The sequence below is a fragment of the Anser cygnoides genome, chromosome 14, assembly GCF_040182565.1.
Source record: "Anser cygnoides isolate HZ-2024a breed goose chromosome 14, Taihu_goose_T2T_genome, whole genome shotgun sequence".
Lineage (NCBI taxonomy): Eukaryota > Metazoa > Chordata > Aves > Anseriformes > Anatidae > Anser > Anser cygnoides.
This window is the reverse complement of record NC_089886.1, coordinates 12,589,321-12,614,403: the sequence shown is the minus strand read 5'-3', so window position 1 is coordinate 12,614,403 and position 25,083 is coordinate 12,589,321. Positions and strand designations below refer to the sequence as shown.

Genomic DNA, 25,083 nt, shown 5'->3' with positions numbered 1-25,083 from the left:
CCGCCCCAGGCGGCCGGGGGGGCCGCGTCCCGAGCTGGGGGGTGGGGGGAGATCCAAGCCCCGCAGGTGCCGGGGCTGCCGTGGGGCTGGGGACGGCGCTGCCCGCTCCCGAGCTCACCTCGCTGGGCTCCGGCGGGTTCGCACCGGCTGCACCCACGGAGGGTTTCACAAACACGAATTCGCTGATGTCAGAGACGGGCGAAAAGCAGGAGCGGTAACGCGGGGCTGGAGGTGCCGTGGCTGTCACCTGGACGCCCATCACCGTGTCCCCCTGCTTGGGCTCGTAGTGCAAGTGCCCAAAAACGTGGCTGGGAGGGGGCTGAAGCGTGGCCACGCTCTCCACGTAGCAGCCCTGGGCAGTGGGCGCAGGGCCCCGCCGCAGACACCGCACGCCCAGCACCGCCAGTCCCACCAGTGAGACAGTGGAGATGAGCACCAGGGAAACAATCAGATAAAGCGTGATGGTGGGCAAGCCCCCACCGTCTGCGCCCTGAGCCTCAGAGCCCTGCAGGGCCTCAGGACCCCGCTCCTCCACCACCACCACCAGTGTGACGGCTGTGGAGAGTGGGGGCTCCCCGGCGTCCCGGACCACCACCAGCAGTTCGTGTGCAGAAGCATCCGTCTCCTGCAGGGCCCGGGTGATCCGGATCTCCCCAGAACGCAGGGCCACGCTGAAGAGCCCCGGCTCAGTGGCTTCCACGAGGTGGTAGGAGAGCCAGGCATTGCGCCCCGAGTCCGCATCTATGGCCACCACCTTGGTGATGAGAGCAGGAGGGGCAGTGGAGGGGGAGATTCGCAACTGGGTGGTGGAGTCCTCCCCGACCCTGGGGAAATGCACCCGCGGGGCGTTGTCATTCTGGTCCGCAATAAAAACGTGAACCAGTGTCCTGTTCCTCAGGGCCGGGGAGCCACCATCAGAGACCTCTACGTGGAACTGGAGATAGGTGGTTTGCTCATAGTCAAAGGGGAGTTTAGCGGAGACCTGGCCACTTGTGGGGTGTATGGAGAGGTAGCGAGTTGGATCCAGGCCTGGATCTGTCCCACCAGCTCGCAGGATGGAGTAGGAGAGGCGGGAGTTCTGCTCTGAGTCAGGGTCAACAGCAGAAATGGTAACCAGCACGCTGCCCACCGGGTTGTTTTCTGCCACCAGCACTTCATAGGACGCTTGCTCAAAATGGGGCGCGTTGTCATTGACATCTGCCAGGGCAATGGGCAAGATGGTGTGTCGGGAGAGTGGGGGACTGCCCAGATCCGAGGCTGAGACAGTGACGTTGTAGTAGGCAACGTGCTCCCGGTCCAACCGGCTGCTGGTTAGCAGTGAGTACTGGTGCTCGTAGTCCTTGCGCAGCTGGAAGGGAAGATCTGGAGACACATGACATTGGACCTTGCCCTGCTCACCGGAGTCCCTGTCTCTGACGTGTATGACAGCCACCACTGTGCCTGGTGGTGCATCCTCACTCAGGGAGCTGGAGAAGGAGGTAAGAATGACCTCGGGGGCATTGTCGTTCACATCAGTGATTTCCACCACCACGCTGCAGTGCTCTTCCATTGTAGGCGACCCCATGTCCTTGGCTTCCACTTCGATCTCATACACCGTTGCCTCCTCAAAGTCCAGATTGCCCTGGACACGGATCTCCCCAGTTTGCTCATCAATGGCAAAGATCTGGCGTAAGGCAGCTGAGTTGTGGCTGCTGAGGGAGTAGCGGATGTCTCCATTGGGCCCTTCATCCACATCGGTGGCATTTAGCTTCACCACGAGGGTGCCGAGCGGCGAGTTCTCCACCAAGCGGGCTCCATATGATGGTCTGTCAAAGACCGGGTGGTTGTCATTGGCATCCAGGACCTGAATAGTGATGTGCATCTTACTGGACTTGGGAGGGGAGCCCCCGTCCTCAGCGGTCAGGACAAGGTGGTGGAAAGCTCTGAGTTCCCGGTCCAGGGCTCTCTCCAGCACTAGCTCGGGGAACTTCCCACCGTCTGTGCGCGCCTTCACATTGAGGTTGAAATTCTCGTTGGCGCTCAGGTGGTAGGTCTGCAAGGTGTTGGTGCCCACGTCAGGGTCCTGGGCAGGTTGGATGGGGAAGCGGGCACCCAGGGACGCCAGCTCGTAGATGCGCAAGGACACGTCATCGCTGGGGAACTCCGGCGGGTTGTCGTTGATATCCAGGATCTCCACCTCGATGCGGTAAAACTCCACTGGGTTCTCAATGGCGAGTTTCAGGTGGAGGAAGCAGCGGGCGTTCTGCCCGCAGAGCTGCTCCCGGTCTATCCGCTCACTGACCATTATAACCCCGGTGTTCACATTGACCGAGAAGTACTGGGAATCCGAATCGGACAGTACCTGCAGATTAGCTGCCGCCAGTTTCGCCACATCGGTGCCCAGGTCCTTCGCGACATTGCCCACGAAGGCGCCCCGGGTGAGCTCCTCCGGGATGGTGTAGCGGATCTGGGCAGAGGAGCTGTGCAAGAACAAACAGAAAGAGAAGACGCGGGGCAGCCCCAGGCACCGGCCGGCCTTCCCTGCCCCCAGCATCCTGGCCGGCGGCCGGGGAGCGATGCCCTCGGCGGAGGCCGCCCGCGCTGCGGCGCCGTGCTCAGCGCTCACCGCTCCCATTCATTGTTTGGGGCGGCCGCGGCTCGACGGGGGGGGCGCCGCGCAGCCGCCCCGCCATTGGCTCCGAGTGCCTCGGCGCTCCGCCAATCGCCGCGCTCTTTCCCCAGGACAGCAACACCGGCACCAATCGCGGCGCGCAACGGCTGCCGAGCGGCGCGAACCCGAGCGACGGCGGCCGCCGCCCCCCCCCGCGCCCCTCACGTCGGGGCGGGGGGACAAAGGCGGCCCCCGCCCCGCCGAGCCCCGGGGGAGCGGCCCCGGGGGTCGGCGCCGTCCGGCCCCGGCCCGGCACCGCCTTCCCCCGGCCCCGGGGCGCTCACCTGGCCGGGGTCCTGCAGGGTGCCGGTAGCGGAGAGGAAAGCCCCGGTTTCCCTCGGGAGGGTGCCGGGGGGCGGGCAGGGGCGTAGGAAGGTGAAGTCGCTCCGGTCGGAGCCGGGCGAGAAGCAGGTGCCGTAGCACTGGGTCTGGGAGTCGGTGGGCCGCAGGGTGACCTCCATGTACTTGAGGGTGCCGTCGGAGCTGAGCTGCAGCTTCGGGCTGGAGTGCTTGAAGAAGTCCCGGGACGGCGACTCGCTCAGCCAGCAGCAGCAGGGTGAGGCGGCAGCACGGCCCCTGCGCCGCAGGCACCGGGCGGCGAGGAGGGTGACGGTGGCAAGTGCCACGGTGCTAACGGCTGCCAGTGCGATGATCAGGTAGAGGGTCAGGTCCGGTTTCTCCTTGGCACCAGCCAGGAAATCCCGAGGCTTGTAGCTCTCCTCCAAGGCCTCCTCCTCCAGGGCCACGCTGATGGTGACGGTGGTGGAGAGCGGTGGCTCGCCGTTGTCCGCCACCAGGATAAGGACCTGCTGCGCCGCCACGTCGGTATCCCGCAGGGCGCGTGCCGTCCGCACCTCCCCGGTGTACAGGGACACGTGGAACAAGGACGGGTCGGTGGACTGTGGCAGCAGGTGGTATGAGAGCCAGGCGTTGTACCCGGCGTCTGCATCCACCGCTGTCACCTTGGTCACCAGGTAACCTGGTGGGGCAGACAGAGGGACTCTCTGGGGTGCTGGGACTTCGCCATCACTGGCCGGGTGCAGGATGGTGGGGGGGTGGTCATTCTGGTCCAGCACAAAGATGTAGACTGTAACGTTGGCGCGGAGAGGGGGGGACCCCGAATCTCGCACGGCCACCAAGACTGGCAGAACCTGCAGCAGCTCGAAGTCAAAGGTGCGCTGAGCATAGAGGTTGCCATTGTCAGGGTTGATGTGGACATAGGAAGAGGCAGGGGCACCCTGCACGTGGCCACCCTCTATGGAGTAAACAAGACGGGAATTGTCCCCGTCATCGGGGTCTGAAGCAGAGACGGTGCAAAGCAGGGAGCCTGGTGGGCTGTTCTCCGGGAGGAAGGCATCGTAGGAGGGCTGCAAGAAGCGTGGTGGGTTGTCATTCACGTCAGATATGTTGAGGAGTAGTGTGAGCCTTGTGGTGAGGGCAGGAGACCCTCCATCCTGGGCGGTCAGCTCCACTGTGTACTGCAAGGTGGACTCTCGATCCAGGTTCTCCCGGGTGACCAGGGAGTAGTGGTTCTGCAGGGACCTGATGGCAAATGGCACGCTGGGGGAGATTTCCAGGCTCACATCCCCGTTGGCCCCCGAGTCTCGGTCCCGCACGTTGAAGAGCCCCACAACGGTCTCCAGTGGGGTGTCTTCTGGCACTGGGTTCAGCAGGGAGGTGAGCAGCACCTCCGGGGGGTTGTCGTTGGCATCCTCCACCTCTACCCGCAGCACGCAGTGCCCCTCCATCTCCGGCACACCACCATCACGGGCTCGCACGTGGATCTCGTAGAAGGGTGATTCCTCAAAGTCCAGCGCCCCACTCACCCGCACCTCACCACTGTGGGGGTCCAGGGCGAAGAGCTTCCGGACTGTGTCGGAGGTGTGCACCCCGAAGGAGTACTGTGTCTCCCCATTCGGGCCCTCGTCAGGGTCCGATGCATTGAGCCGGAGGAGCAGGGCCCCCACGGGTGTGTTTTCCAGGACTTGCACCTTGTATGTGGCACGGTCAAAAGTGGGCGCATTGTCATTGATGTCCAAGACCTGGACTGTTATCTGCGCTGTGCCCGAGCGGGACGGGCTGCCCCCATCCACAGCTGTCAGCACCAGCTGCAGTTCTGGCTGCTCTTCCCGGTCCAGGGCACGCTCCAGCACCAGCTCCGGGAAGAGTTTGCCATCCTGCAGCTGTTTGACGTCCAGGGAGAAGTGGGAGTTGGGGCTCAGCCGGTAGGAGCCCACGGCGTTGGTGCCCACATCAGGGTCCTGCGCGCTCTCCAAGGGGAAGCGCGCAGCCACTGCGGCGGACTCGGCAATGCGCAGGCTGCGGTGGGCGGTGGGGAAGCTGGGGGAGTTGTCATTCACGTCCAGGATCTCCACTTCGAGGCGGAAGAGCTGCAGGGGATTCTCTGTCACCACCTGCACTGACAGCACGCAGCTGGCAGCAGCTCCGCACAGGCGCTCCCGGTCCAACGGCTCGCTCACCACCAGCGCACCGGTGTCCAGGCGCACGGCGAAGTGGCGCAGGTTCTCCTCTGAGCCCAGGCGCAGCCTGCGGCCTGGCAGCTCCTCCACCTTCAAGCCCAGGTCCTGGGCCACGTTCCCCACCACGGTCCCCACCTCTGACTCCTCAACCACCGAGTAGCGGATCTGCCCGGAGACCCAGCCCCAGCCGCAGAGCGAAAACAAACTCAGTACTTGCCATTTCCAGGCGGGTCGCTGGAGGCTGATGCTCTCCATGTTCACACGTATCTGGCCCAAGGCCGGACCCGGGACACAACCAGCACCAGGGAGCTGCTAAAAATCCCCAGGTCTCTCTTCCACGGCTCGGGAAGCAGCTCCGGGGCTGTAGCAGGCTGTAGCTCTGGCTGCCAGCATCCGAGCGGAGGGGGTGGGCTGGGGGAGGGGAGCTGAATCACAGCCCCAGCGTGAAGGGGGGGGGGGGGAGCAGATCCCCCCGCTTCAGATCAGCACCCAATTGGCCGAGAGCTCCATCCCCGCTCACCCAATGGGGGCTCCGTGGAGCTGCGGGAAGCGGGGGCCCGAGCCCGCGTCAGCGGGGCTGCCACCCCCGGCCTCCAGCCTGAGTCACTTGCTCCGGCAGCTCGCTTCCCGTTCTCTGGGAAACTGCACGTCCTGGAAGCCCGCTAGGTACAAGCCCTCCCTGTTCGCTCCCGCTCCCACAATGGTGGCTTCACATCGCGCCCGCAGACAAAGGGCAGCTGTAGGGAACGCGGGCCAAAGGACTTTTCATGCCCTATGAAAAGGTGCTTGTTAGAGCCCCGAGGTGCCAGGGGCTCTTCTCCCACCCCTTCTACCCCCCAGCAAACGCTTTGCCCGTTTCGTTGGTGCCCGCACCCAGCATCAGCCCTGCAAGCAAGGCTGCCACCAGTGCCACCACCAGCTGGGAGGGCTCGCACCAAGGGATGCCCACCCCTGCCAGCCCCTGGGGCTGTCAGAGGCAGGGATCAGAGGGGAGGCCAGAGCCAGAAGAGAAGTGCTGGCCATGCCCACCTGCCCAGGCACCCTTCCCCGCCCTGGCCCCAAGACAAGGTAAATCTCCGCAGTGCCCAAGTCGCTGTGGACACACGGAGCCAGCTGACAAGCCCCCCAGGTCACCACCAGATCGCAGCGTTAGGCCAGGGCGTTAGACCAGGAAGGAGGCCCAGGCCTCGCACCCGGCAGAAGCAGGCATCGAAGCTCCGCAGGGGTCTCAGTCCCTGTCGGGGGGCAGCACCCGGGACCCCCTGACCTCCCCTGGGTGCACCCAGGGCCTGCGGTGCTGGAGGGGGGGGGGGGCAGCTCCGACCGTGCCGGACCCCCCCCTGCCTGGGCCCCCAGGGGACCTCGGGGACGGGGCCGAGGCTGGTCCCGGCGCCCAGGGCCCCGCCGTCGAGGGAGCCTGGGCTCAGCCTCCGTCCCAGCTCCCCCCGCCGCGGCCCCTCCCGGCCCGTTCCCAGAGCCACGGGGCGGGACGGCCTGCTGCCAATCAGGGAGAGACTTCTCGCTCCTGGCTCGTGATTGGTGCAGAGCGCCGCCCAGGTCCCGCCTACTGCCCGCTCCGCTGTGGGGGAGAAGCTCTTAAAGGGACAGCCCAGCAAAACGCTGGACGAGCCGCTTCCCCGCCGGCCAGCCCGCTCGGCCGCACTCGTGCCCCAAGGGCTCCCGACGGTGCCACTCGCCGTGACCGTGGCCCTGCCGTGTGCCCCGTCCCCACCCCAGACAGGCCCCCGAGCAGTGCAGCAGGGTAATGGGGGGACAGACACTGCCACCAGCACCGCGGGGCGCTGCTGCCGCGGCAAGGGGTCTGGTGAAGCCCACACGGCCCGGGGGGATCCGCTCACAGGGTCCCAGGTGGATGGAGCAAGTGGCAGGCAGCTCACCTGGGGGGATCTGCCGCGGCCCGTGATGGGGACGATGACAAGCCGGGAGGGGAACGGGGTGTCAGGGACGGAGGAGGAGGTGCCCCCATTCCAGGGCTCCGACACAGCCAGCTGAAGGGAGCAGAGTAGGATCCTGCATGGCACGAGACACCATCTGCCACTGACAGGGCCAGCACTGAGGCTGGGGCCTGGTGGGCTGCACCGTCCCCACCGCATCACTTTTGGGGGCTGGCTGCTGCCCTGCAGGGGTGCAAAGCCTTGGTGGGCACGACACAGTCCACAGCAGTGGCTTGGATCTTTTACCACAAAGCCTGAAAAACCACGGCCCGATGCTGGCCCAGCTGGTTTCTGGCAGCCCTGGGGGGCTGGGGAGCCTACCCCCTGCCTGTTACCACCTGGGTGATCCCCATCCCCAAGCTCAAATCATTTACTGCCTGCCTCCCCTCCCCTAGCTGCTTGCCAGGAGCCTTTGGTTTGGGGGACATCCTTGTCCCCAGCTGTAACACAACCTGTACAAAGGGAGAGGAACACTTGCTCTGGCAGCTGTCGCAGCCGTTCCTGCCTGCTGCAGATAAGTGCTGAGTGTGAGCAGCGACGCAAGAGGGAAAAAAAAATAATAAAAGGCATAAAATAACTCTGGGAGGTTTCTGCTTCTGCCTGTGATTCAGCTGCAGCGAGCAGGCAGCACACACAGCCCTGTGCCCGTGCACAGCTTCTGCTGCATTTCATTCCTTTCTGCCCTGAGAAACCACTCGATCCTACTCACAGCCTCCCAGGAGGGGACACAAGACCGGCACCAACCACCTTGGAAACCCATCAGACCCCCCCAGTTCTGCTGGATCCACCACCCAGCCTCACCCCTGAGGATTGCCGCGTTCCCGTAATTGAAAGCTCTCAAATTAAGCTGCACAATTCCCACCAGGAAAGAAGCAGAGGAGCTGCCTGCCATGCGCAAACATTTTCCTGTCTGCAGTGTATTCAGCCCGGACATTCGACATCACCCTGAGACAGCATTATTACAAACTGCAATAGGGCTGCTAAAGCAAGACCTGGGTGGTGGGCTCACCACTCAGCATCCAGCTCAGAGGAGCCCTGAGAGCAGCTGTGGAAGCCTGCAGTCCCACCCCACCGCCCCGAGACAAGCATCCTCACAGTGCTTAAATGGAAATAAAACCGGAACCATAAGGAGTCAAAGTGAGATATGGACAGGAGGGACAGCTCTACAGCCACAGTCGGGGACTAGCATCATCATTCAGCTTTGAGTGCTACATGGTGGGATGCGACGTGCTGGTGCCCCACAAGCAGCTGGTGGCTCACAGCCCACCTCTGCTGTCCCACACTGGGGCACAGCGCAGAGGGACTGCGGGCCCCCCCTTGATGCCTGGACCTGCAAGGACTTAGTTCTCATTTTGAACAGGGAAGGAAACCCCACGAGCAGCAGACTTTCTGTAAATGGTTGCAAGCTGACCTTGGCTTCCACTGGCTAGCCGTGCAAGGTGTACCCAGAACTGCATCCAAAAGACGTACTCACTACCCGGAATGAACAGACTAACTTGACCCTGCTCACCGCAGTGCAAATGTCATCGACGCACAGGATGCCTCATTCGATTTTGAAGAAGTCAACCACCCTTTAGAGACATGGCGCAACTGAATATCCCCCCCAAGCCCCAGTCTGCTGCCATGGGCACATAGCATGGACCAGCCCAGCACTGGGACTTGTCCAGGAAGGGGCTACATTACCTCGGTGGGCGTGGGGAGCCGGCTGGTGGTGCCCACAATCTGGTGGTATGGTCCTGGCTCACCATTCCTCATGGTGTTCTGGCGGCTCCCCAGGGGGCTGGAAGTGAAGGGTTTTTTACACAGGAGATCACTCTGGCGAGAGTCCGTGGTGAGATAGACCTGGTGGTAGAAGTTGGGCGGCATGAAACCACCTCGCACCGCATCAACGTGGTGGAAGGGCCCTGGTGTCCTGTACAGGGTGCTCCTGGAGCTGTTGAACAGCTCCTTTGACTGCCTCCACTTGTAGCACTTGAAGATGCCCACCGACACTATGGTGATGAAGAAAGCAGCCGAGACCAAAATCACAGCCAAGATGAGATAGAAAGTCACGTGCCTCCTGGGATCGTGTGCGGGCACCATGTCAGTGAGGTCGGTGAGCACCTCCTTGACCCTCTCAGCCACGGAGATGGAGACGGTGGCACTGGCAGACAGCACAGGCTCCCCGTGGTCCTTCAGCAGGATGACCAACGTGTGCTGAGGAGCCTCATCCTCCTGGAGCTGGCGGGTTGTGAAGATCTCCCCACTGTGGAGCCCAACTGAGAAGAGGGTTGGGTCAGTGGCCTGCAACAGGGTGTAGGAGATCCAGGCATTGTACCCTGCATCTGCGTCCACCGCCACCACCTTGGTGACCATGTGGCCCGCAGGAGTACCTGGTGCCACGACATCGGTATAGGGGGAGGTGGAGTTGGGGAGGGGGTACAACACAGTGGGGGCATTGTCGTTGAGGTCAGTGACAAACACACTGACCGAGAGGTTGGTGGCCAGAGGCGGAGAGCCACCATCCTGGACCTGCACTGTCATGCTGAACTCCACCTGGTCCTCATGGTCCAGGGAGGTCAGCAGATAGAGGGTGCCACTCTCCTGGTTGATGGAGAAGAGGTGACCCACAGTGGTGTCACCCTGCAGGAGGGAATAGGTGAGATGGCCGTTGCGCCCCAGGTCAGGGTCTGTGGCGCTCACATTAAGAATGGGGATGCCAGGCACGTTGTTCTCCAGCACGTACACATCATAGAAGTCCTGGGAAGACTTGGGTGCGTTGTCATTGACATCTGACACCTGCACCAGAATCTGTTTTACCACAGACAAGGGTGGTGAGCCTGAGTCCCTGGCTGTGACAGTGATGTTGTACTCAGATGCCTCTTCCCGGTCCAGAGCTGCTTTGGTTTTCAATGTGTAATAATTTTTGAGAGAGGAGCTGAGCGTGAATGGGATCCCAGGGGAAATAAAGCAGTTCACCAGACCGTTGTCTTGGGAGTCCAAGTCTGTTACACTCAGAAGAGCTACGACCGTCCCTGCGGCAGCGTCCTCAGGCACAGGGCTGTACACAGAAGTCACCGTCACCTCTGGAGCGTTATCATTCACATCCACGACTTCCACCAGCACTTTGCAATGAGCTATGCCAGGAACAGCACCCTTGTCTTTAGCCTGTAAGTAAACCTCGTGCAGCTTTGTTTCCTCATAGTCCAGCTGCCCCTTGACCCTCAGCTCCCCTGTGGCTGAGTCCAGAGCAAAGAGCTCTCGTACCTTGGCTGGCGTGTGACTGCTGAAGGAGTAGACGATGTCTCCGTTGGGCCCATCGTCCAGGTCGTAGGCACTGATCTTGGCGACCAGGGTGCCACTGGGAGTGTTCTCCCTTACGCTTGCCTTGTAGGTGGACTGGTTGAAGACCGGGGCGTTATCGTTCGAGTCCACGACGTCAATGTGGATCTGCACGTGGGCCGAGCGCGGCGGGCTGCCTCCATCCAGCGCAGTCAAGACCAAGTGCAGCTCCCGCTGCTCCTCCCTGTCCAGCTCCTTCTCTAGCACCAGCTCCGCGTACTTGCTGCCATCCACCCTCGTCTGCACATCCAGCACGAAGTGCGGGTTGGCACTCAGCTGGTAGGTCTGCAAAGAGTTAACCCCCACATCGGGGTCTTGCGCGCTCTCTAGCGGGAAGCGCGCCCCGGCCGCCACCGACTCGCTGATTTCCAGCCTCGCCTGGCCGCTGGGAAAAACCGGGTCGTTGTCGTTGATGTCCTGGATCTCCACGGCGCCGCTGTACAGCTCCAGCGGTTTCTCCAGCACGATCTCAAAGCTCAGGGAGCAGGGGGAGAGCGCTCCGCACAGCTCCTCGCGGTCTATCCGCTCGCTCACCAGCAGCGCGCCGCTCCCGGGATCCACCGCGAAGAACCTCCTGCTGCCGCCGGACACTACCCGCGGCCGGCGCCCCGAGAGCCGCGCCGGGTCCAGCGCCAGGTCGGCCGCCACGTTCCCCACGGGGGAGCCTCTCCGCGCCTCCTCGGGAATCGCATAGCGGATGGCGGCGGAAGCCCAGGAGGAAGCGCCGAGCAAAAGCCAGAGGCTCAGTACCTTCCCCGTCGTCACCCCGCGGCTCCGTGCGGCGACGCCGTTCATCGCACAGGACGGCAGCGCTCCCCTTCTGCCCCCTCCTTGAAATCCTCAGCTCGCCCCTTCCTGCCGCTGCCCGGCGCCCCGGGACGCGGCGTGCGGCGGGGAGAGGGACATTGCTCGGCGGCACGGCACTGACTCACTCCCCGGTTCGCTCTCAGTCTCTCTGTGCCTCGTCCCGGCTCCGAGCGGGGCCGGGCCGCCCGATCCCCCGCTCCAGCATTGGCCGACAGCGGCACACAGAGTCCCGGCCAATAACTGCACGGAGCGCTGGGAGCCCCGCGGCCGGGAGGGAGCGCGGCCGCCCCACCGACAGCAGCGGGGCTCCAGCCGGCTGACACCCAGCCCAAAAAGCACGTGTCCCTTTTCCCACGTACGGCGCCGGTCAGACACCGGCAGGAAGGTGTGAGAGTTAACGGAGGGGATGGAGCCGAAAGGGGCGGCCGGAAAACGCGGGGTGTCCCCCGGGAAAACAAACCCTCGTTGGAGTCAGGCAGCAGGAGCGAGAAGGGGCGGGAGGGAGGCAGAGGGGGGGCGGGATGACGCGGAGGAGGGGGTCTCACGGGACCTTCCGGCTCCCGGTCCTGCCAAGAGTCCAGCCCTTTCCGAGCGTCCCACAGCGTCGCGACGGCGCGCCGCCGTGTGCCAGCAAAGCAGCGTCGCCGACAAAGCGACACCGTTCTCGTGCTGCCGCTCCCCCGGCGGGCAGCTGCTGGGGTTCCCGGCAGCCGCGCCCCCGCCGCGCTCCCCATCGCCACCACTGTCCCAGGAGGGGATCCTCCCCGACAAATCGCAGAACCCTCGGCCTGACACTCCCTCCCTCCCTCCCTCCTCGCAGCCTCCCGGCTTGCTCTCCCGGTGCTCGATTCCTCCAGACGCAGCGAACTCACGGCCGGCGTCGTGCTGGCACCTGGGGCACCCTCCCCGCCCCCTGCTGCAGCAGCCCCGCGGGTCGCGGCACCGTGCAGATCTCGGCACCTGGCCGAGCACCGGCCGGTTCTCGGGCTGCCTTTCGGGTTGTTGCACCTCCCGACACGGCGGGTTTCCGACGTTTAGAGCCTGCAAACGGACGCAAACTACCGCGGTGTTGGAATTCTTTTTCTGTCACCCACGGAACTGCTAAGGTGTCTCGGTGGCACAGGAAGGGAAGAACGGAGCTAGACACGGGAGCGCCAGGAGCCCTGTCGAAATCGGGCTGTGGCAGACAAACAGCATCCCGCAGCACCAGGCGCTTTCCCACAGCCGATAACGAACGAAAGGAAAAGAAACCAGCGCCCACAGCTGTTTATCGAGGGAAACTGCAAGGACCTCTGCTCCCTGAATAATCTGCCCGGAATCGTTGCACCTGAGGAGCTGCCATCCCAAAGTTTGCCGTGCCTGAAGGCGGTGTGCGGGGGCTGCAAATCGCGCTCACCAGCGTGGGGGACCTAACACCCTCCGGAGAGGCAGGGACCTCACCCCTGGCTGCGCGTTTTCGCCCTGCGCACTGCTGGTAACTGCCGGGAGCACACCCAGATGCGCAATGTTTCAGCGCTTATACGGGGCACCAACTGAATCAAACGGATCGGCTCAGACTTTCCGACCCAACAATCATTCTCGCAATTAACTTAATTGTCGGAAGTTAAAACGTACCGGCGCTACTTACTCCTAGCTCACTCTTATCACCAGTCCACAGAATGTGATAAAAGTATACACCTCAAGTCAATAAAATCCAACGTTAGTAATCAATATTTTAACAGAATTGAATTCTAAAGCAATTTAAAGACTACCAAGGAAAAAGAGATGCTTTACCCACCGCAGCTGCATCGTGCATGTAAGTATGAACAGTTTTGCCACTCTGAGCCTTCTGGAGCGCCTCCACCAGGCCGTGTCTGCAGGCTCACTTCGCTGAAAGCAGATTTCCTTCTTCACTAGCCCTTATGCAACCAAATTCCAATTATCTTTCCTACATATAATCTAAAATGTAGAAAATCCTCGACTTCCTTCGAACTAAACCTTGAAATAGTCTGCAGCCGCTTATTTACTTTGAAATAAGTTCTGAATCTTTTTTCCCCTTACTGCCTCTTTTCCTAATGCATTCAAGTCTTTCATAAATTCTCGCTGAGCAATTTTTCTAACATATATATCGCAATTCGTAAAAAGTTTTTCCTCATATGGGTACACATGCGAGCCCTACCCAAAGTACTTTGTCCTGGCAGTAGTCAGCCAAGATGCAGAGTGTCGAGTACAGCCAAGAGATCTCCCTATTCAGGAAAGGCGCTGAAGACCCAGCATTTCCATCTTTCATATTTCGAGTGATCTGCGGACGTTACATCCCCTTCACTTTGATGGGAAACCAGACTATTAAAAGCAACATCCTCGGAGCTCCTGAAAACACCATTTGAAGGAAGAGGACCAGAACTATGCAGCAGCAAAGGGGAAGGCACCTTCCCCCTGCACAGGGAATTACTTCAGGGGCGAGTTCAAGAGAAATCCCGGGCAGAGCGGCTCAGCCCGTCCCTATTTCTGGTCCCACCGGGGCTCCTGAGGAGCCTGCGGCAGCAGCAGACCCAAAACGCTTTCTGCTCGGCTCCGGGCTCTGAGCAACAGCCCTGGGTCTCCGGTGAATGCGGGATGGAGGGGAAACGTTAAATCATACGTGCGCACAACATCTTCCTTATGAATGTTTCAGAGAGAGCAAAGAATGGAGCTGGAAAGGAAAACAGACAAGAGGACTGGAGTTGTTGTCCTGGAGTTGTTGTCCTCCTAAGTGCAAAGCCCGCAATAGACCATACATCAATTTCACAAAGTGCTCACATAGGGCACTTTAGAGACACTAAATGAAGCATTCACTAAACCCAGACGAAAGGATTGTCTCAGCTTTGTGCCCCAGGACCCTTGTGCCATCACTCCATACTGTGTTCACGCTACCACCCAGGCTCGCTGAAACTCACACCCAAGGCAGAACAGAGCGACAGGGGAAGGGGAAAGACCGGACGAGTACACAGAGAAGGACCCGGGACAGCAGCTCACCTCTGCCGAACTCTCTGGGCTGGGAGGGTCCTTCCCGGAGGAGCCTCCTGGGCCAAGGTCCCCCGCCAAGACATGGTCAGGCAGTGCTGCCGCGCCCGGTCTCAGAAACGTGAAGTCCTTCTGGCCCGATTCGGAGGCCAAACACACCTCGTAGGAGTAGGGCAAGGGCAGCGTGCTGCTGCAATAGTTGTAGGGTGCTTTGGGGCCCAGGCTGGAATAGAGTTCCTTATCGGAAGTTAGGAAAATGGGGGGGCTCCTGGCCCGTCGGCACTTGAAGAACACTACCAACATGACTGTGAAAACGAACAGCAAGGACACCAAAGTGAGCGCCACCACCAGAACGAGGTTTAGATCTGAAGTCAGCTCGGATTCGGCAGCCTTGTCGCTCAGCTCCGGCAGCGCCTCCTGCAAGCTCTCGGCCAACACCACGTGCAGCGTGGCCGTGGCCGACAGCGCCGGCTGCCCGTGGTCCTTCACCACGGCCACCAGCCGCTGCTTCGCCGCGTCCCGCTCCGACACGGCCCGCGCCGTGCGCACCTCGCCGCTGTGCAGCCCCACGCGGAAGAGCCCCGGCTCCGGCGCCTGCACCAGCTCGTAGGACAGCCACGCGTTGCGCCCCGCGTCCGCGTCCACCGCCACCACCTTAGCCACCAGGTAGCCGGCCTCGGCCGAGCGCGGCACCACCTCGAACGGCACCGCGCTCGCGCCCGCGCCGCCGCTCGCCGCCCCGCCCGCCGCCGCCGGCCACAGCACCCGCGGCGCGTTGTCGTTGCGGTCCAGCACGAAGACGCGCACCGTCGCCGTCGCGCTGCGCGCCGGCGTCCCGCCGTCCTGCGCCCGCACCGCCACTGCGAACTCGCGGCACTGCTCGTAATCGAAGGAGCGCTGCGCGTACACCGCGCCGCTCCGCGCCTCCACCGACACGTACGGCGCCGCCGCGCCCGCGCCGTCGCCCGCCAGCCAGTAGCTCACGCGCCCGTTGGCACCCGCGTCCGCGTCCCGCGCGCGCACCCGCAGCACCGGCGCGCCCGCCTCGTTGTTCTCCGCCACGTAGGCGCTGTAGGCGGCCTCCTCGAACACCGGCGCGTTGTCGTTCACGTCCGACACCTCCAGCACCAGTGCCGCGCGGCTCGACAGCGCCGGGCTGCCGCGGTCCCTGGCCATCACCGTCACCCGGTACTCGGCCGCCTGCTCCCGGTCCAGCGCGCCCGCCGTCACCACCTTGTACGAGCCGCCCGACGACGCCACGATGGACAGCGGCGCCTCGCCCGACAGCTCGCACCACACCTGACCGTTCTCACCGGAGTCCCGGTCCCGCACTTTGAGCAGCGCCACGACGGTGCCGGGCGCCGCGTCCTCGGGCACCGGGCTCGACACCGACGTCAGCGTCACCTCGGGCGCGTTGTCGTTCACGTCGAGAACCTCCAGCTCCGCTTCGCAGTGCGCCACCAGGCCGCCCCCGTCCCGCGCCTCTACCAGCAGCGTGTAGCCCCGCGTGTCCTCGAAGTCCAGCGCCTCTCGCAGCGTCACCGTCCCGTTCTCTGCAGCCACCGCGAACTTCTGCAGCACCTTGGCCGGCATTTCTGCGAAGCCGTAGGTGATGCGGGCGTTGCTGCCCTCATCGCTGTCAGAGGCCGAGACGTGCAGCACCACGGAGCCCGGCGGCGTGTCCTCCCGCAGGCTAACCCGGTACCGCTCCTGCGCGAACACGGGCGCGTTGTCGTTGGCATCGGTGACGTTGATGCAGAGCTGGGCGGTGCCGCTCCGGGGCGGCTCCCCGCCGTCCAGCGCCGTCAGCACCAGGCGCAGGCTCGGTTCGCGCTCCCGGTCCAGCGCGCGGCGCAGCACCAGCTCCGCGAACTTGCTGCCGTCCTGCCTCTCCCTCACTTCCACCGCGAAGTACCCGTTGGCCTCCAGCTCGTAGCCCTGCAGGGAGTTCGGCCCCACGTCTGGGTCTTCGGCGATACCCAAGGAAAAGCGGGCGCCGGGAGAAGTCAGCTCGTTGATTTCCAGCTGGATGCGGTCTCGCAAGAAGCGCGGCGCGTTGTCGTTAACGTCCTGGATGGCCACTTCGACGTGGAAAACGTTCAGCGGGTTCTGCACCACCACCTCGAAACTGACGGAGCAGGACGCCGACTCGCCGCACAGCTCCTCCCGGTCCAGCCTCTCGCTCACGTACAGGTTCCCGTTCTCCCCGCTGACGGCGAAGTAGTGCTTCTCCGAGCTGATCCGCAGCCGGCGTGCCGGCAGCTCGGCCGGGCTCAGCCCCACGTCCCGCGCCAGCGGCCCCACCAGCGAGCCCCTGCTCAGCTCCTCGGGGATCGCGTAGCGGAGCCGCTCCGGCGCCGCCCGGCAGCAGCAGCAGCAGCAGCAGCACAGGAGCAAAGCGGGTAGCAGCCCCTGCCCGCCCGCTCGCCGCCGATTCCTCCGCCGCCCGCCTGCCATTCGCAGCAGCGCTCGCCGCGCTCCTTCCACCCCCCCCTCCGCCGCCGCTCCTGCCGGGCGCTGCCCGCCCCGAGCGCCGACACCGCCGGAGCGCAGCGATCTGGGCACCGGCTCGGACGCCGCTCCCCGCCTCTCTGCTGCCCGCGCCGCTCCCGCTCTGGCGGCGCCGGGCGAGCGAGCAGCCGGCGGGGGCAGGAGGCGGCGGCGGCGGCCAACAGCGGCACCCGGAGGCCCCGCGGCGCCACCGCAGCCGGCTGCTGCCCGCGCACCCCGGGTCCCGGCCGCTGCTCGCCGAGGCGCGCTGACAGCAGGCGGCGCCGGCAGCTAGCGGGAGCGCGATTCATCGTCGGGTTCTGCCGGGTTTCTGCCACCGCGCGGAAGGCGAGGCGAGCAGCTCTGTTCGGCTGTGGAAGTGAGGAGTCTGGCTGGGGAGCGTATTACCGAGCAGCGGAGCAGCGCGCGGACATTGCACACCAGAGCACAGGTAAGAACAGCCAGACGCACTGTAAGGGAAAGCCGACACCTTTCAGGAGTTTCCGCTACTGCTGAGGGTTGTCTTCCCCCAGCTCTCGCATTTCATTTCTATCAGCTATGACTAGTAGCAGCAACAAAGTACTTCTGAAGAAAAGGTGTTGTAGAAAGAGAGCACCAGATCCACCGTGTACGATGTTTTCTTTCAGGAGCTTCTTGGTTATATCCATTTCATTTTATGTATCTGTCATAGTGACTGGGACTACAGGAGAACACGGCAAGCTTTATTCTCTACAAAAGCAGCATCAGCACATGCTCCCGGTTTTACAAATCAGTGAGATCACCACCACTTCCTACTCCAGCAGAATGAAGACAGCCCTGTTAAATCTGGTTTTCAAAAGTGCTTCTCTTTGTGAACGGAGTGAGAAAGTTGATGTAAGAACATAGATGGTCAGCAAAAATGTACCCAATGTACTGGCATACTTCTATCACCAGTGTGCTGTTTCAGTGGTTGTGAAGAAAAGCAATTGTATGCTACCCTGTGATGGTGCCTGATGCATATGCAATATGTCAGCTACCTTTCCGAGCATGGTCAGACACTTGTAGAAAAGAAGATGTCAAAAAAAGTCACTAGACAAAGTCTCAGGCTTTGAAGACAGGCAACACTAGAGAAGGACGTTTATTGATGACACAAACACAGTGACATGCAATTTGCACCAAAAACACATAGAGCATTCTGGGAGTGCGGGGCTCTGAAAATGGAAAGGATTCAACTCACTTGAGTGCAACACTTATGAAAAAGTATTTAATCTTCCTCAAGACCCATTTTTATGATAGCGCTGCCTCTTTTCAGAAGTCAAAGGAAATTATGGAATGGAAGGCCCTGAAAGCTAGCAAAGCTTCGTTCATGACCCTCGACACAATATGAGCGAGAGAATCATCTCAAGCTCTATACAGACCACAGATTTGGAAAACTACAAATACAATGGATTTTCCTGACTCTCCAATTGCTCTAAACAAGAGTACTGAGATTGCTCTAAAACATGACTCCATCAGTGACTACTGTGCTCATTTCCAGGGTCCCAGTGATAACTCATTTCCTGATTTATATCTTACAAGAGAGTCTCTTGCAGCACCCTTATAAGATATAAAGATGCAGACTGCAGGACTCAGCTTCTCCTTCACAAGACTATTCCGTAGTCATCAAGAAACAATTGCTTGTGGAGTAATCCTTCTATCATAGAAGAGGCCAAAACGCCACTGTGTGAACACACTCTGCCTGGCAAACAAGACCATTCTCACAAAGAAATAGCCACACTCTTCTTCAGTCGGAGAGACACACACAAGAGGGTCACAGTAATGATCCCTGGGAGATTTAACCTGCTTTGACAAAACTATCAACAAGGTCGCTGTGTAGACAGGCTTCTTCAGTCAGCAAGGCCATTCCCGTAGCCACATAAAGGGGCTCCTCACTGGCTGGTGAGGAGCACAGAAGTAGAAAGAAACATTTATAACCCACAATGCTATTAAGAATGCATGCTAGTGTACGCCTCATACATCACTTGCATCAATTTTCAGTCCTTACCGTTAATGGATCACATGTTGCTGCAGGTAAGAGTAGACAAGGATACTGAAAGAGCTGCAAGGTGGCAATCAAAGTGCAAATCATTAACCCTTCACAGAAGAGTATTTCCACGTGCCTTGCACTGCCACCCCATCTGTAACCTGTAATGCTGCCCAAAGGAAACTGCAAAAATACTCTGCATCACTTCCATTCCTGAATTGTTCAGCTTTCTTGAGCACAGTCATACATACAAGATATATCACACAGCTTCATGACTCTGGGGTTTAGACCCAGACCCCACAAAAAGGTCAAACCCACTGCTGGATTATTCTGGTGTGTGGACATGGCCCCAGCAATAAAGTACAATGTCTTCTGCTCTATGGATGCCACGGATGCTAGCTTTGACTGCTCCCCAAGGATGTGGGGACTGACAAAAATGGGAGAGATGTGCAAGAGGATTCCCAAGGGCTTGTTCAGCACTGGTAACCTCTGAAATTGAAACATCTTCCATGACCTCATTTTCAATCAAGACCTCAGAGATTCAGTGAAATAGGAAAATAAATTAAATCCCCTGGCTCGATTCCTAACACTTCAACCCACTTTCAAGGACTGAGAAGAGGCTTATAGCCTTATATAACCACAACATTTAGTGTACAAACATGCAGTTTTTTGAATCCACTCACAGTACAGTTAAGCACGTTTGGGACAGCACACTGTTGAGTTGCCATCAAGGTCAAGAAGTGCACCCGTACCCAACCACAAGTATCTTAGAATTTTACATCTGCCAACAACTAATTTGGTTCTTCCACCCTCTTCCTCCACGCAGACCTTGGAGCTCACTTTTGACCAAAACTGGGGAATTCCCACAGGCAACAAGGAACTCACAGTAATGCCTGGGAATGGTCTCATGGCTGAGGAAAGCACCATGTCCCATGTGGCAAACACACATTGCATTCTGAGAACAACCCTTCTGTCACAACTGGCTGAGGAACACATTGTATGAAGAACATTCATCCATAAGGTAAGTAGAAGACTTGCCTAAAGCAGGCACAGGCAAATGAGGCTCTGCATTCACTTCATATAATGGCTTATATACATCCTAAAGAATGTTAAATGAAGAAAGTGACCCCTGCATCATTTTTCCACAAACAGATTTTGTTGAAACACTTGAGACTCAACACAGAAGGTCACCAGGGCATCGCAGTCTTCACTGTGGGCACCAAAGTTCATCCTCAGATCACCTGGAACTCACTGAGGTCTTAAGCTGCAAGCAAAGCCTTCAAGTCTTCCTCTGGACAACACAGGAGGGGACTTTTAACAAAAGTTCATCCTCTCTCATCAATTTTTCTACTCTGTGGCCTGCTCATCTCCAATGATTATAAAACTATAAATGGAAAGGCCTTAATACAGGGCCTTTTCTCATGCTAACTCTTGCAAGAAATGAAGAGAGATTCAGCTTTAGCTTCTGTTTCATTTCCTTCATACACAAAAATTTGTCTTCAGATGTTTGAAAGGACCTTTTCAAAGGAGGTAAGGATTTCCTGCAGTACAACTCTAGCATTTTCAAATGCCAAAGCCCTATCCAGAAATGGGAAACATGAAGCACAACCTTCCTGGAAACAAAGATCAGAAAACATAATTATGTCTACAGAGAAGCTATCCATCACAATGTTATGACGAGATATGGATGGATACACAAGTTTTCACAATGGAATTGTAAGCAGTTCTACCCATTAAAGCATCATTGTACATACATGGTTTTTACACCAATAACCAATTAACATTTCCTTCAGGTCCAGAAAACAAAGATCACACTGTAAATGGAACAGGCCTTGGTACCAGTACAAAATCAAACCACTGTCCAAACAACATCACTGTAGATCCACCTACTTTCTAGATTCAAATCCAGTCTCTCGCCCTCCTTGCTCTGCATACACAGCTTTTAGTTGCACCACGGACAACTTTTGGCCATGGACATCTTTTGGCTGTATGTCACCCCTCAGCAAGAACATTTCACTTAGTGACATTGTAGGAAACATAAGTATATCAAACTATATTGAGCTGTCTTGATAGCTGTAAACATTCAAAGTATGTATCCCCATAGGACTGCTTCCCCAAGGCCTACAGTTATAATAGGTTTTCCAAGCTTTGAAAGATTATCAGCCACATGGAGGACCAGTTTTAGACCCTGACAACATGAAGGCCAAAACCTGAAACCTGCAGATGTGAAGGAATCAGAGTTTCCTATTGCAGATTATGTCAGTAGGTACATGTGAGCATAATAAGGGTAACCAGTAGACAGCAAAGTCACAGAAGGATCCTTCCAGAGGTTCCTTCCTAGCCAGAGGTAGTCAAAGTAATTTGGACAAGGCAAAAAGGAAAATGCAATATAACAACTATGATAAAGTGAATGTTAACGCCTCCCTTCTATGTGTTTAAAATTAGAACACACTGAACTCTTTCACATGCCCTGTCTCTCTCCAGACATCAGCCTTCTATCTGTCCAGAGACAGCACAACAAGAAATGAAAGTGGTGAACCTGCAGCATGGCTGCTGCTACAGCATGTCTGTCAGTAAATGCATGACCAGCTCCATCCTTGATAGGTCAATGTTAAAAGACCGTGAAGCAGCAAAATACATCTGTTTCCTCCAAGAGCTCTTCACACACAACACTATTGAGGCATTCTCAGATCCTCACAACATTCACAATTGCCTTTCATCTTCGTAGCAGGCAAACAGACATTGTCAAAGGACCAGTTGTGCAAACCGTTTCTCCACCACATGCTCAAAGACCACAGCATGGACAGATGCAGAGATTTCTTTGCTCAACACTTTATCATGAAGAATCATAAAGGTCAAGAAGATTGTAAAGGAGAAGCAGTCAAACAGAGGGCCATTAAGATTCTGTTTCAAGACAATCTTACCCGACTCATCAGGCACATGTGCTATCAGGAAGATACCTGGCTCTGCTAACATCAGCAAAGGAGCAATTCCCCAGCCTGTTTCTCCACCACATGCACAAGGACTGCACTATAGACATGAACATGAAACCACAGCCTTCCTGGAAACAAAGGCCTAGATATGTAATTACAACAAAGAAAAAACTCTATATAGCAATGTTATTGAAAGAGATGGATAGAGAAATGAGGTTTCATGCAAGAATTACAAGCCATTCTACCTATGCATCATTGTTCTAAATGCACAGTTTTTATTCAAACTCTTTATTATCTAAGGATTATTTGCCTTTCAGCACAAGGAAACCAGAATCGTAGCATAAATGGCAGAGGCCTTGGCATTAACTATGAAATCATACTGTTGTCCAGCCCAAACTATGTTGACCAAGTTATTCTCCAAGTCTGACACCAGCCTCTCACCCTCCTTGCTCAGCATTCACAACCAGTATCCAACTTTTGGCCACATATCACACACAGCAAGAGCATTTCATTCAGTGGAATTTTAAGGAAACTTAAGTATATCAAAATCATGACAGCTGCAAACATTCAAGGTACATATGTCAGCTCCCATAGGTCCACAATACTAACAGATCTTCCAGTCTTTTAAGGGTTCTCTGCTATGCTGAAGCCCAGTTTAGATGCTGGCAACAAACAAGACAAAAATGTGAAAACTACACAAGTGAAGGACTTCACTATCACTCTACAGACATTCTTCTTTGGTTTACCATGACATTGTGAAAAAAAATCAAATGATGGACCAGCAACACTGTTTCCCTAGTCCTACAGTTATAAAAGATCTTCCAATCTTTGAAGGATTATCAGACACATTGAGGCCCCAGCATTAGTCCTTGAAAATAAACAAACAACAACACAGAAAAAACATGAAACCTAAAGAAGTGAAAGAATCAGTTTGAGGTTATGCCGCTAGGTACTTACATACACAGTAATGAGGGGAGGGGAGAGGGGAGGGGAGGGGAGGGGAGGGGAGGGGAGGGGAGGGGAGGGGAGGGGAGGGGAGGGGAGGGGAGGGGAGGGGAGGGGAGGGGAGGGGAGGGGAGGGGAGGGGAGGAGCGGAGCGGAGCGGAGCGGAGCGGAGCGGAGCGGAGAGGAGAGGAGAGGAGAGGAGAGGAGAGGAGAGGAGAGGAGAGGAGAGGAGAGGAGAGGAGAGGAGAGGAGAGGAGAGGAGAGGAGAGGAGAGGAGAGGAGAGGAGAGGAGAGGAGAGGAGAGGAGAGGAGAGGAGAGGAGAGGAGAGGAGAGGAGAGGAGAGGAGAGCTAGGACACCTGTGGTCTACACAGGTAAAATAAAAGTGGAGTGAACTCTGTCATCTGCCTTGTCTTTACAGAGATGTCATATATTCACCTGTCCAACCATTATGAAATGACATGAAAGTGAAGGACACCAGTGGTAAAGCTGTTAACAAAATACAACTGTTACCTCACATGTGAAGGGAAAGGTGACTTGGTTTACCATCCACTGTATTGATGCCAAAAGCAAGGCATCCTGCTGCTCAAAATTTGGGCTTTCATTAATTGATGATTAGACAACCAAACGCCAGACTTGCAAAAAGCGCTTCAGCTATCGAGCTCTATAAGATAACACCTCTATTAGTCTCCTAGTCCACATCTGAAGAGTAAGCCTCACCCAGCTGGTGAAGACTACATTAAAAACAAAAACAAAAACAAAAACAAAAACAAAAACAAAAACAAAAACAAAAACAAAAACAAAAACAAAAACCTTCTAAGCTGTATCGCTAATAGGAATGCATGCTACTGTGCACCTCACACAGTGCTGGCATCAACATTCAATCCTTAGCAAAGGCAGATCATGCGATGTTACAGGCAGAAGTGGTCAAGGACACAGAACAAGCTGTAGAGTGGTAGTCAACATGCAAATGATTAACCCTTCATGGTGAGAAATATCAACATAACTTGCAGTGCCACCCCGTCTGGAACGCTGCCCAGCAGAGAGCGCGGCAATACTCGGAGTGAATTAGGGACATTAGGGGCAAAGCTCTCCTGCCAACAGCCCATGCTCACAAAGGACACCTTGAGGAAGAGTGCAGGAGAGTAAACACATGGGGAGAGAGACAAAAAAGCCCGAGAAAGAGAGTGTGAAGGGAGGGACTCAAGAGGCACCGTGAGAGTGATTCACCATGAGGGTATTAGGGTGTGCATCACAGGCACCGGCAGTATCTTCTCAGAGCAGCAACAGAACTCAGACACTGCCAAGGGCATTCCATTCAGTGACATTTTAAGGAAACTTAGTAAAGCTGTAAACATTCAAGCTCTGTATGGAATCAGCTACCTCAACCCCACATTTCTTGCAGATCCTACAATCTTTTAAAGGTCCTCTGCCACACTGAGGCCCAATTTAGACAGTAACAATGAACAAGTCAAAAATGTGAAAACTACAGAAGTGAAGGACTTCCCGATCACTTTACAGATGTTCTTCTTTGCTCTGCCCAAGCAGTATGCTTAATGAGATTCAAGTGATGGACCTGCAACACGTCTGCTCTCATCATATGTGCCTGCTTGCAAAGACACTTCCAGCTCTATTCCTGAAAGGTCAATGTTCAAAGATCATGAGAAATCAAAGCCTCCAAGAGCACTTCACACATGAAGAATTCCCAAACTACTCCCAAATGTTACAATTGCCTTCCCTCTTCATGAAAGTCTGAACAACATCATCAAAAGACCAATTGGCCAGCCCTTTTCTCCACAATCTGCACAAAGACTACACTATGGATGGCTCCAAAGAAAATTTTCTTTTCACCACTTTATCATGATGCAATATAAACATGAAGAGAATAGACAATACGCAGCTAAGTTACACACATGGACATTTTTCAGTATTCATAGTAGTAGGGCATATAAGGTAGATAGTAGGGAATGAATTCCCCAGAAGGTCTTCCTGAAGCTTCCAACACAGGAAAAATAGCATTTCAAATGCAAAACCTATTCATCAGAAAGACTTCGAATTGCATGAACCACAGCTGTATGCCTAATGGAATAACTACAACAAGCAGGGAGATGGGCATCTGTTCTTCTACAGCTGCAGACACAGAGTTCCCTTACACTCTCACCTCAAAACTTTCAGAACTTCAATGCTTTACTTTCATCCTCAGAATCTGCAAACACATCTCACCAGAAGACAAGTTCATTGAACCATTTCCCTATACCACACACCACAGCCACACCATCAAGGAATACCAAGAAGGGAGGTATATGTGCCCAGCAGTTTCAAAAGCATACTAATGATCTAAGAGGAAAGAGAGAGAGGAGACTCCACCAGAGACTGGGTCATCAGAAACTTTTGGAGGGGAATCTCCCCCTCCTATAAGCACATGCGCTGCTCCACGCATACATTCCTCTTCCACTAACATCATGTATACATCCATTCTGGGGAAACAAAAATGGAAGAGAACACACAGGTACCCTCAC

General features: G+C 57.1%; 1 protein-coding gene across 8 annotated transcripts in view; it reads right to left on the bottom strand.

Moving 5' to 3' along the window:
• The window catches only part of LOC106034313 (protocadherin gamma-C5-like), a 184,988-nt gene that overhangs the window by 21,599 nt on the left and 138,306 nt on the right, over positions 1-25,083 (bottom strand). The window contains exon 1 of one of the 8 annotated variants that reach the window (XM_066977059.1): positions 14,208-16,790. The exons of 3 other annotated variants lie outside the window; for them this stretch is intronic. In XM_066977059.1, the coding sequence (XP_066833160.1) occupies positions 14,208-16,652 (2,445 nt within the window). In that variant the 5' untranslated portion in view covers positions 16,653-16,790. 4 more of the 8 variants (XM_066977060.1, XM_066977058.1, XM_066977065.1 and 1 more) reach the window with 4 other exon arrangements.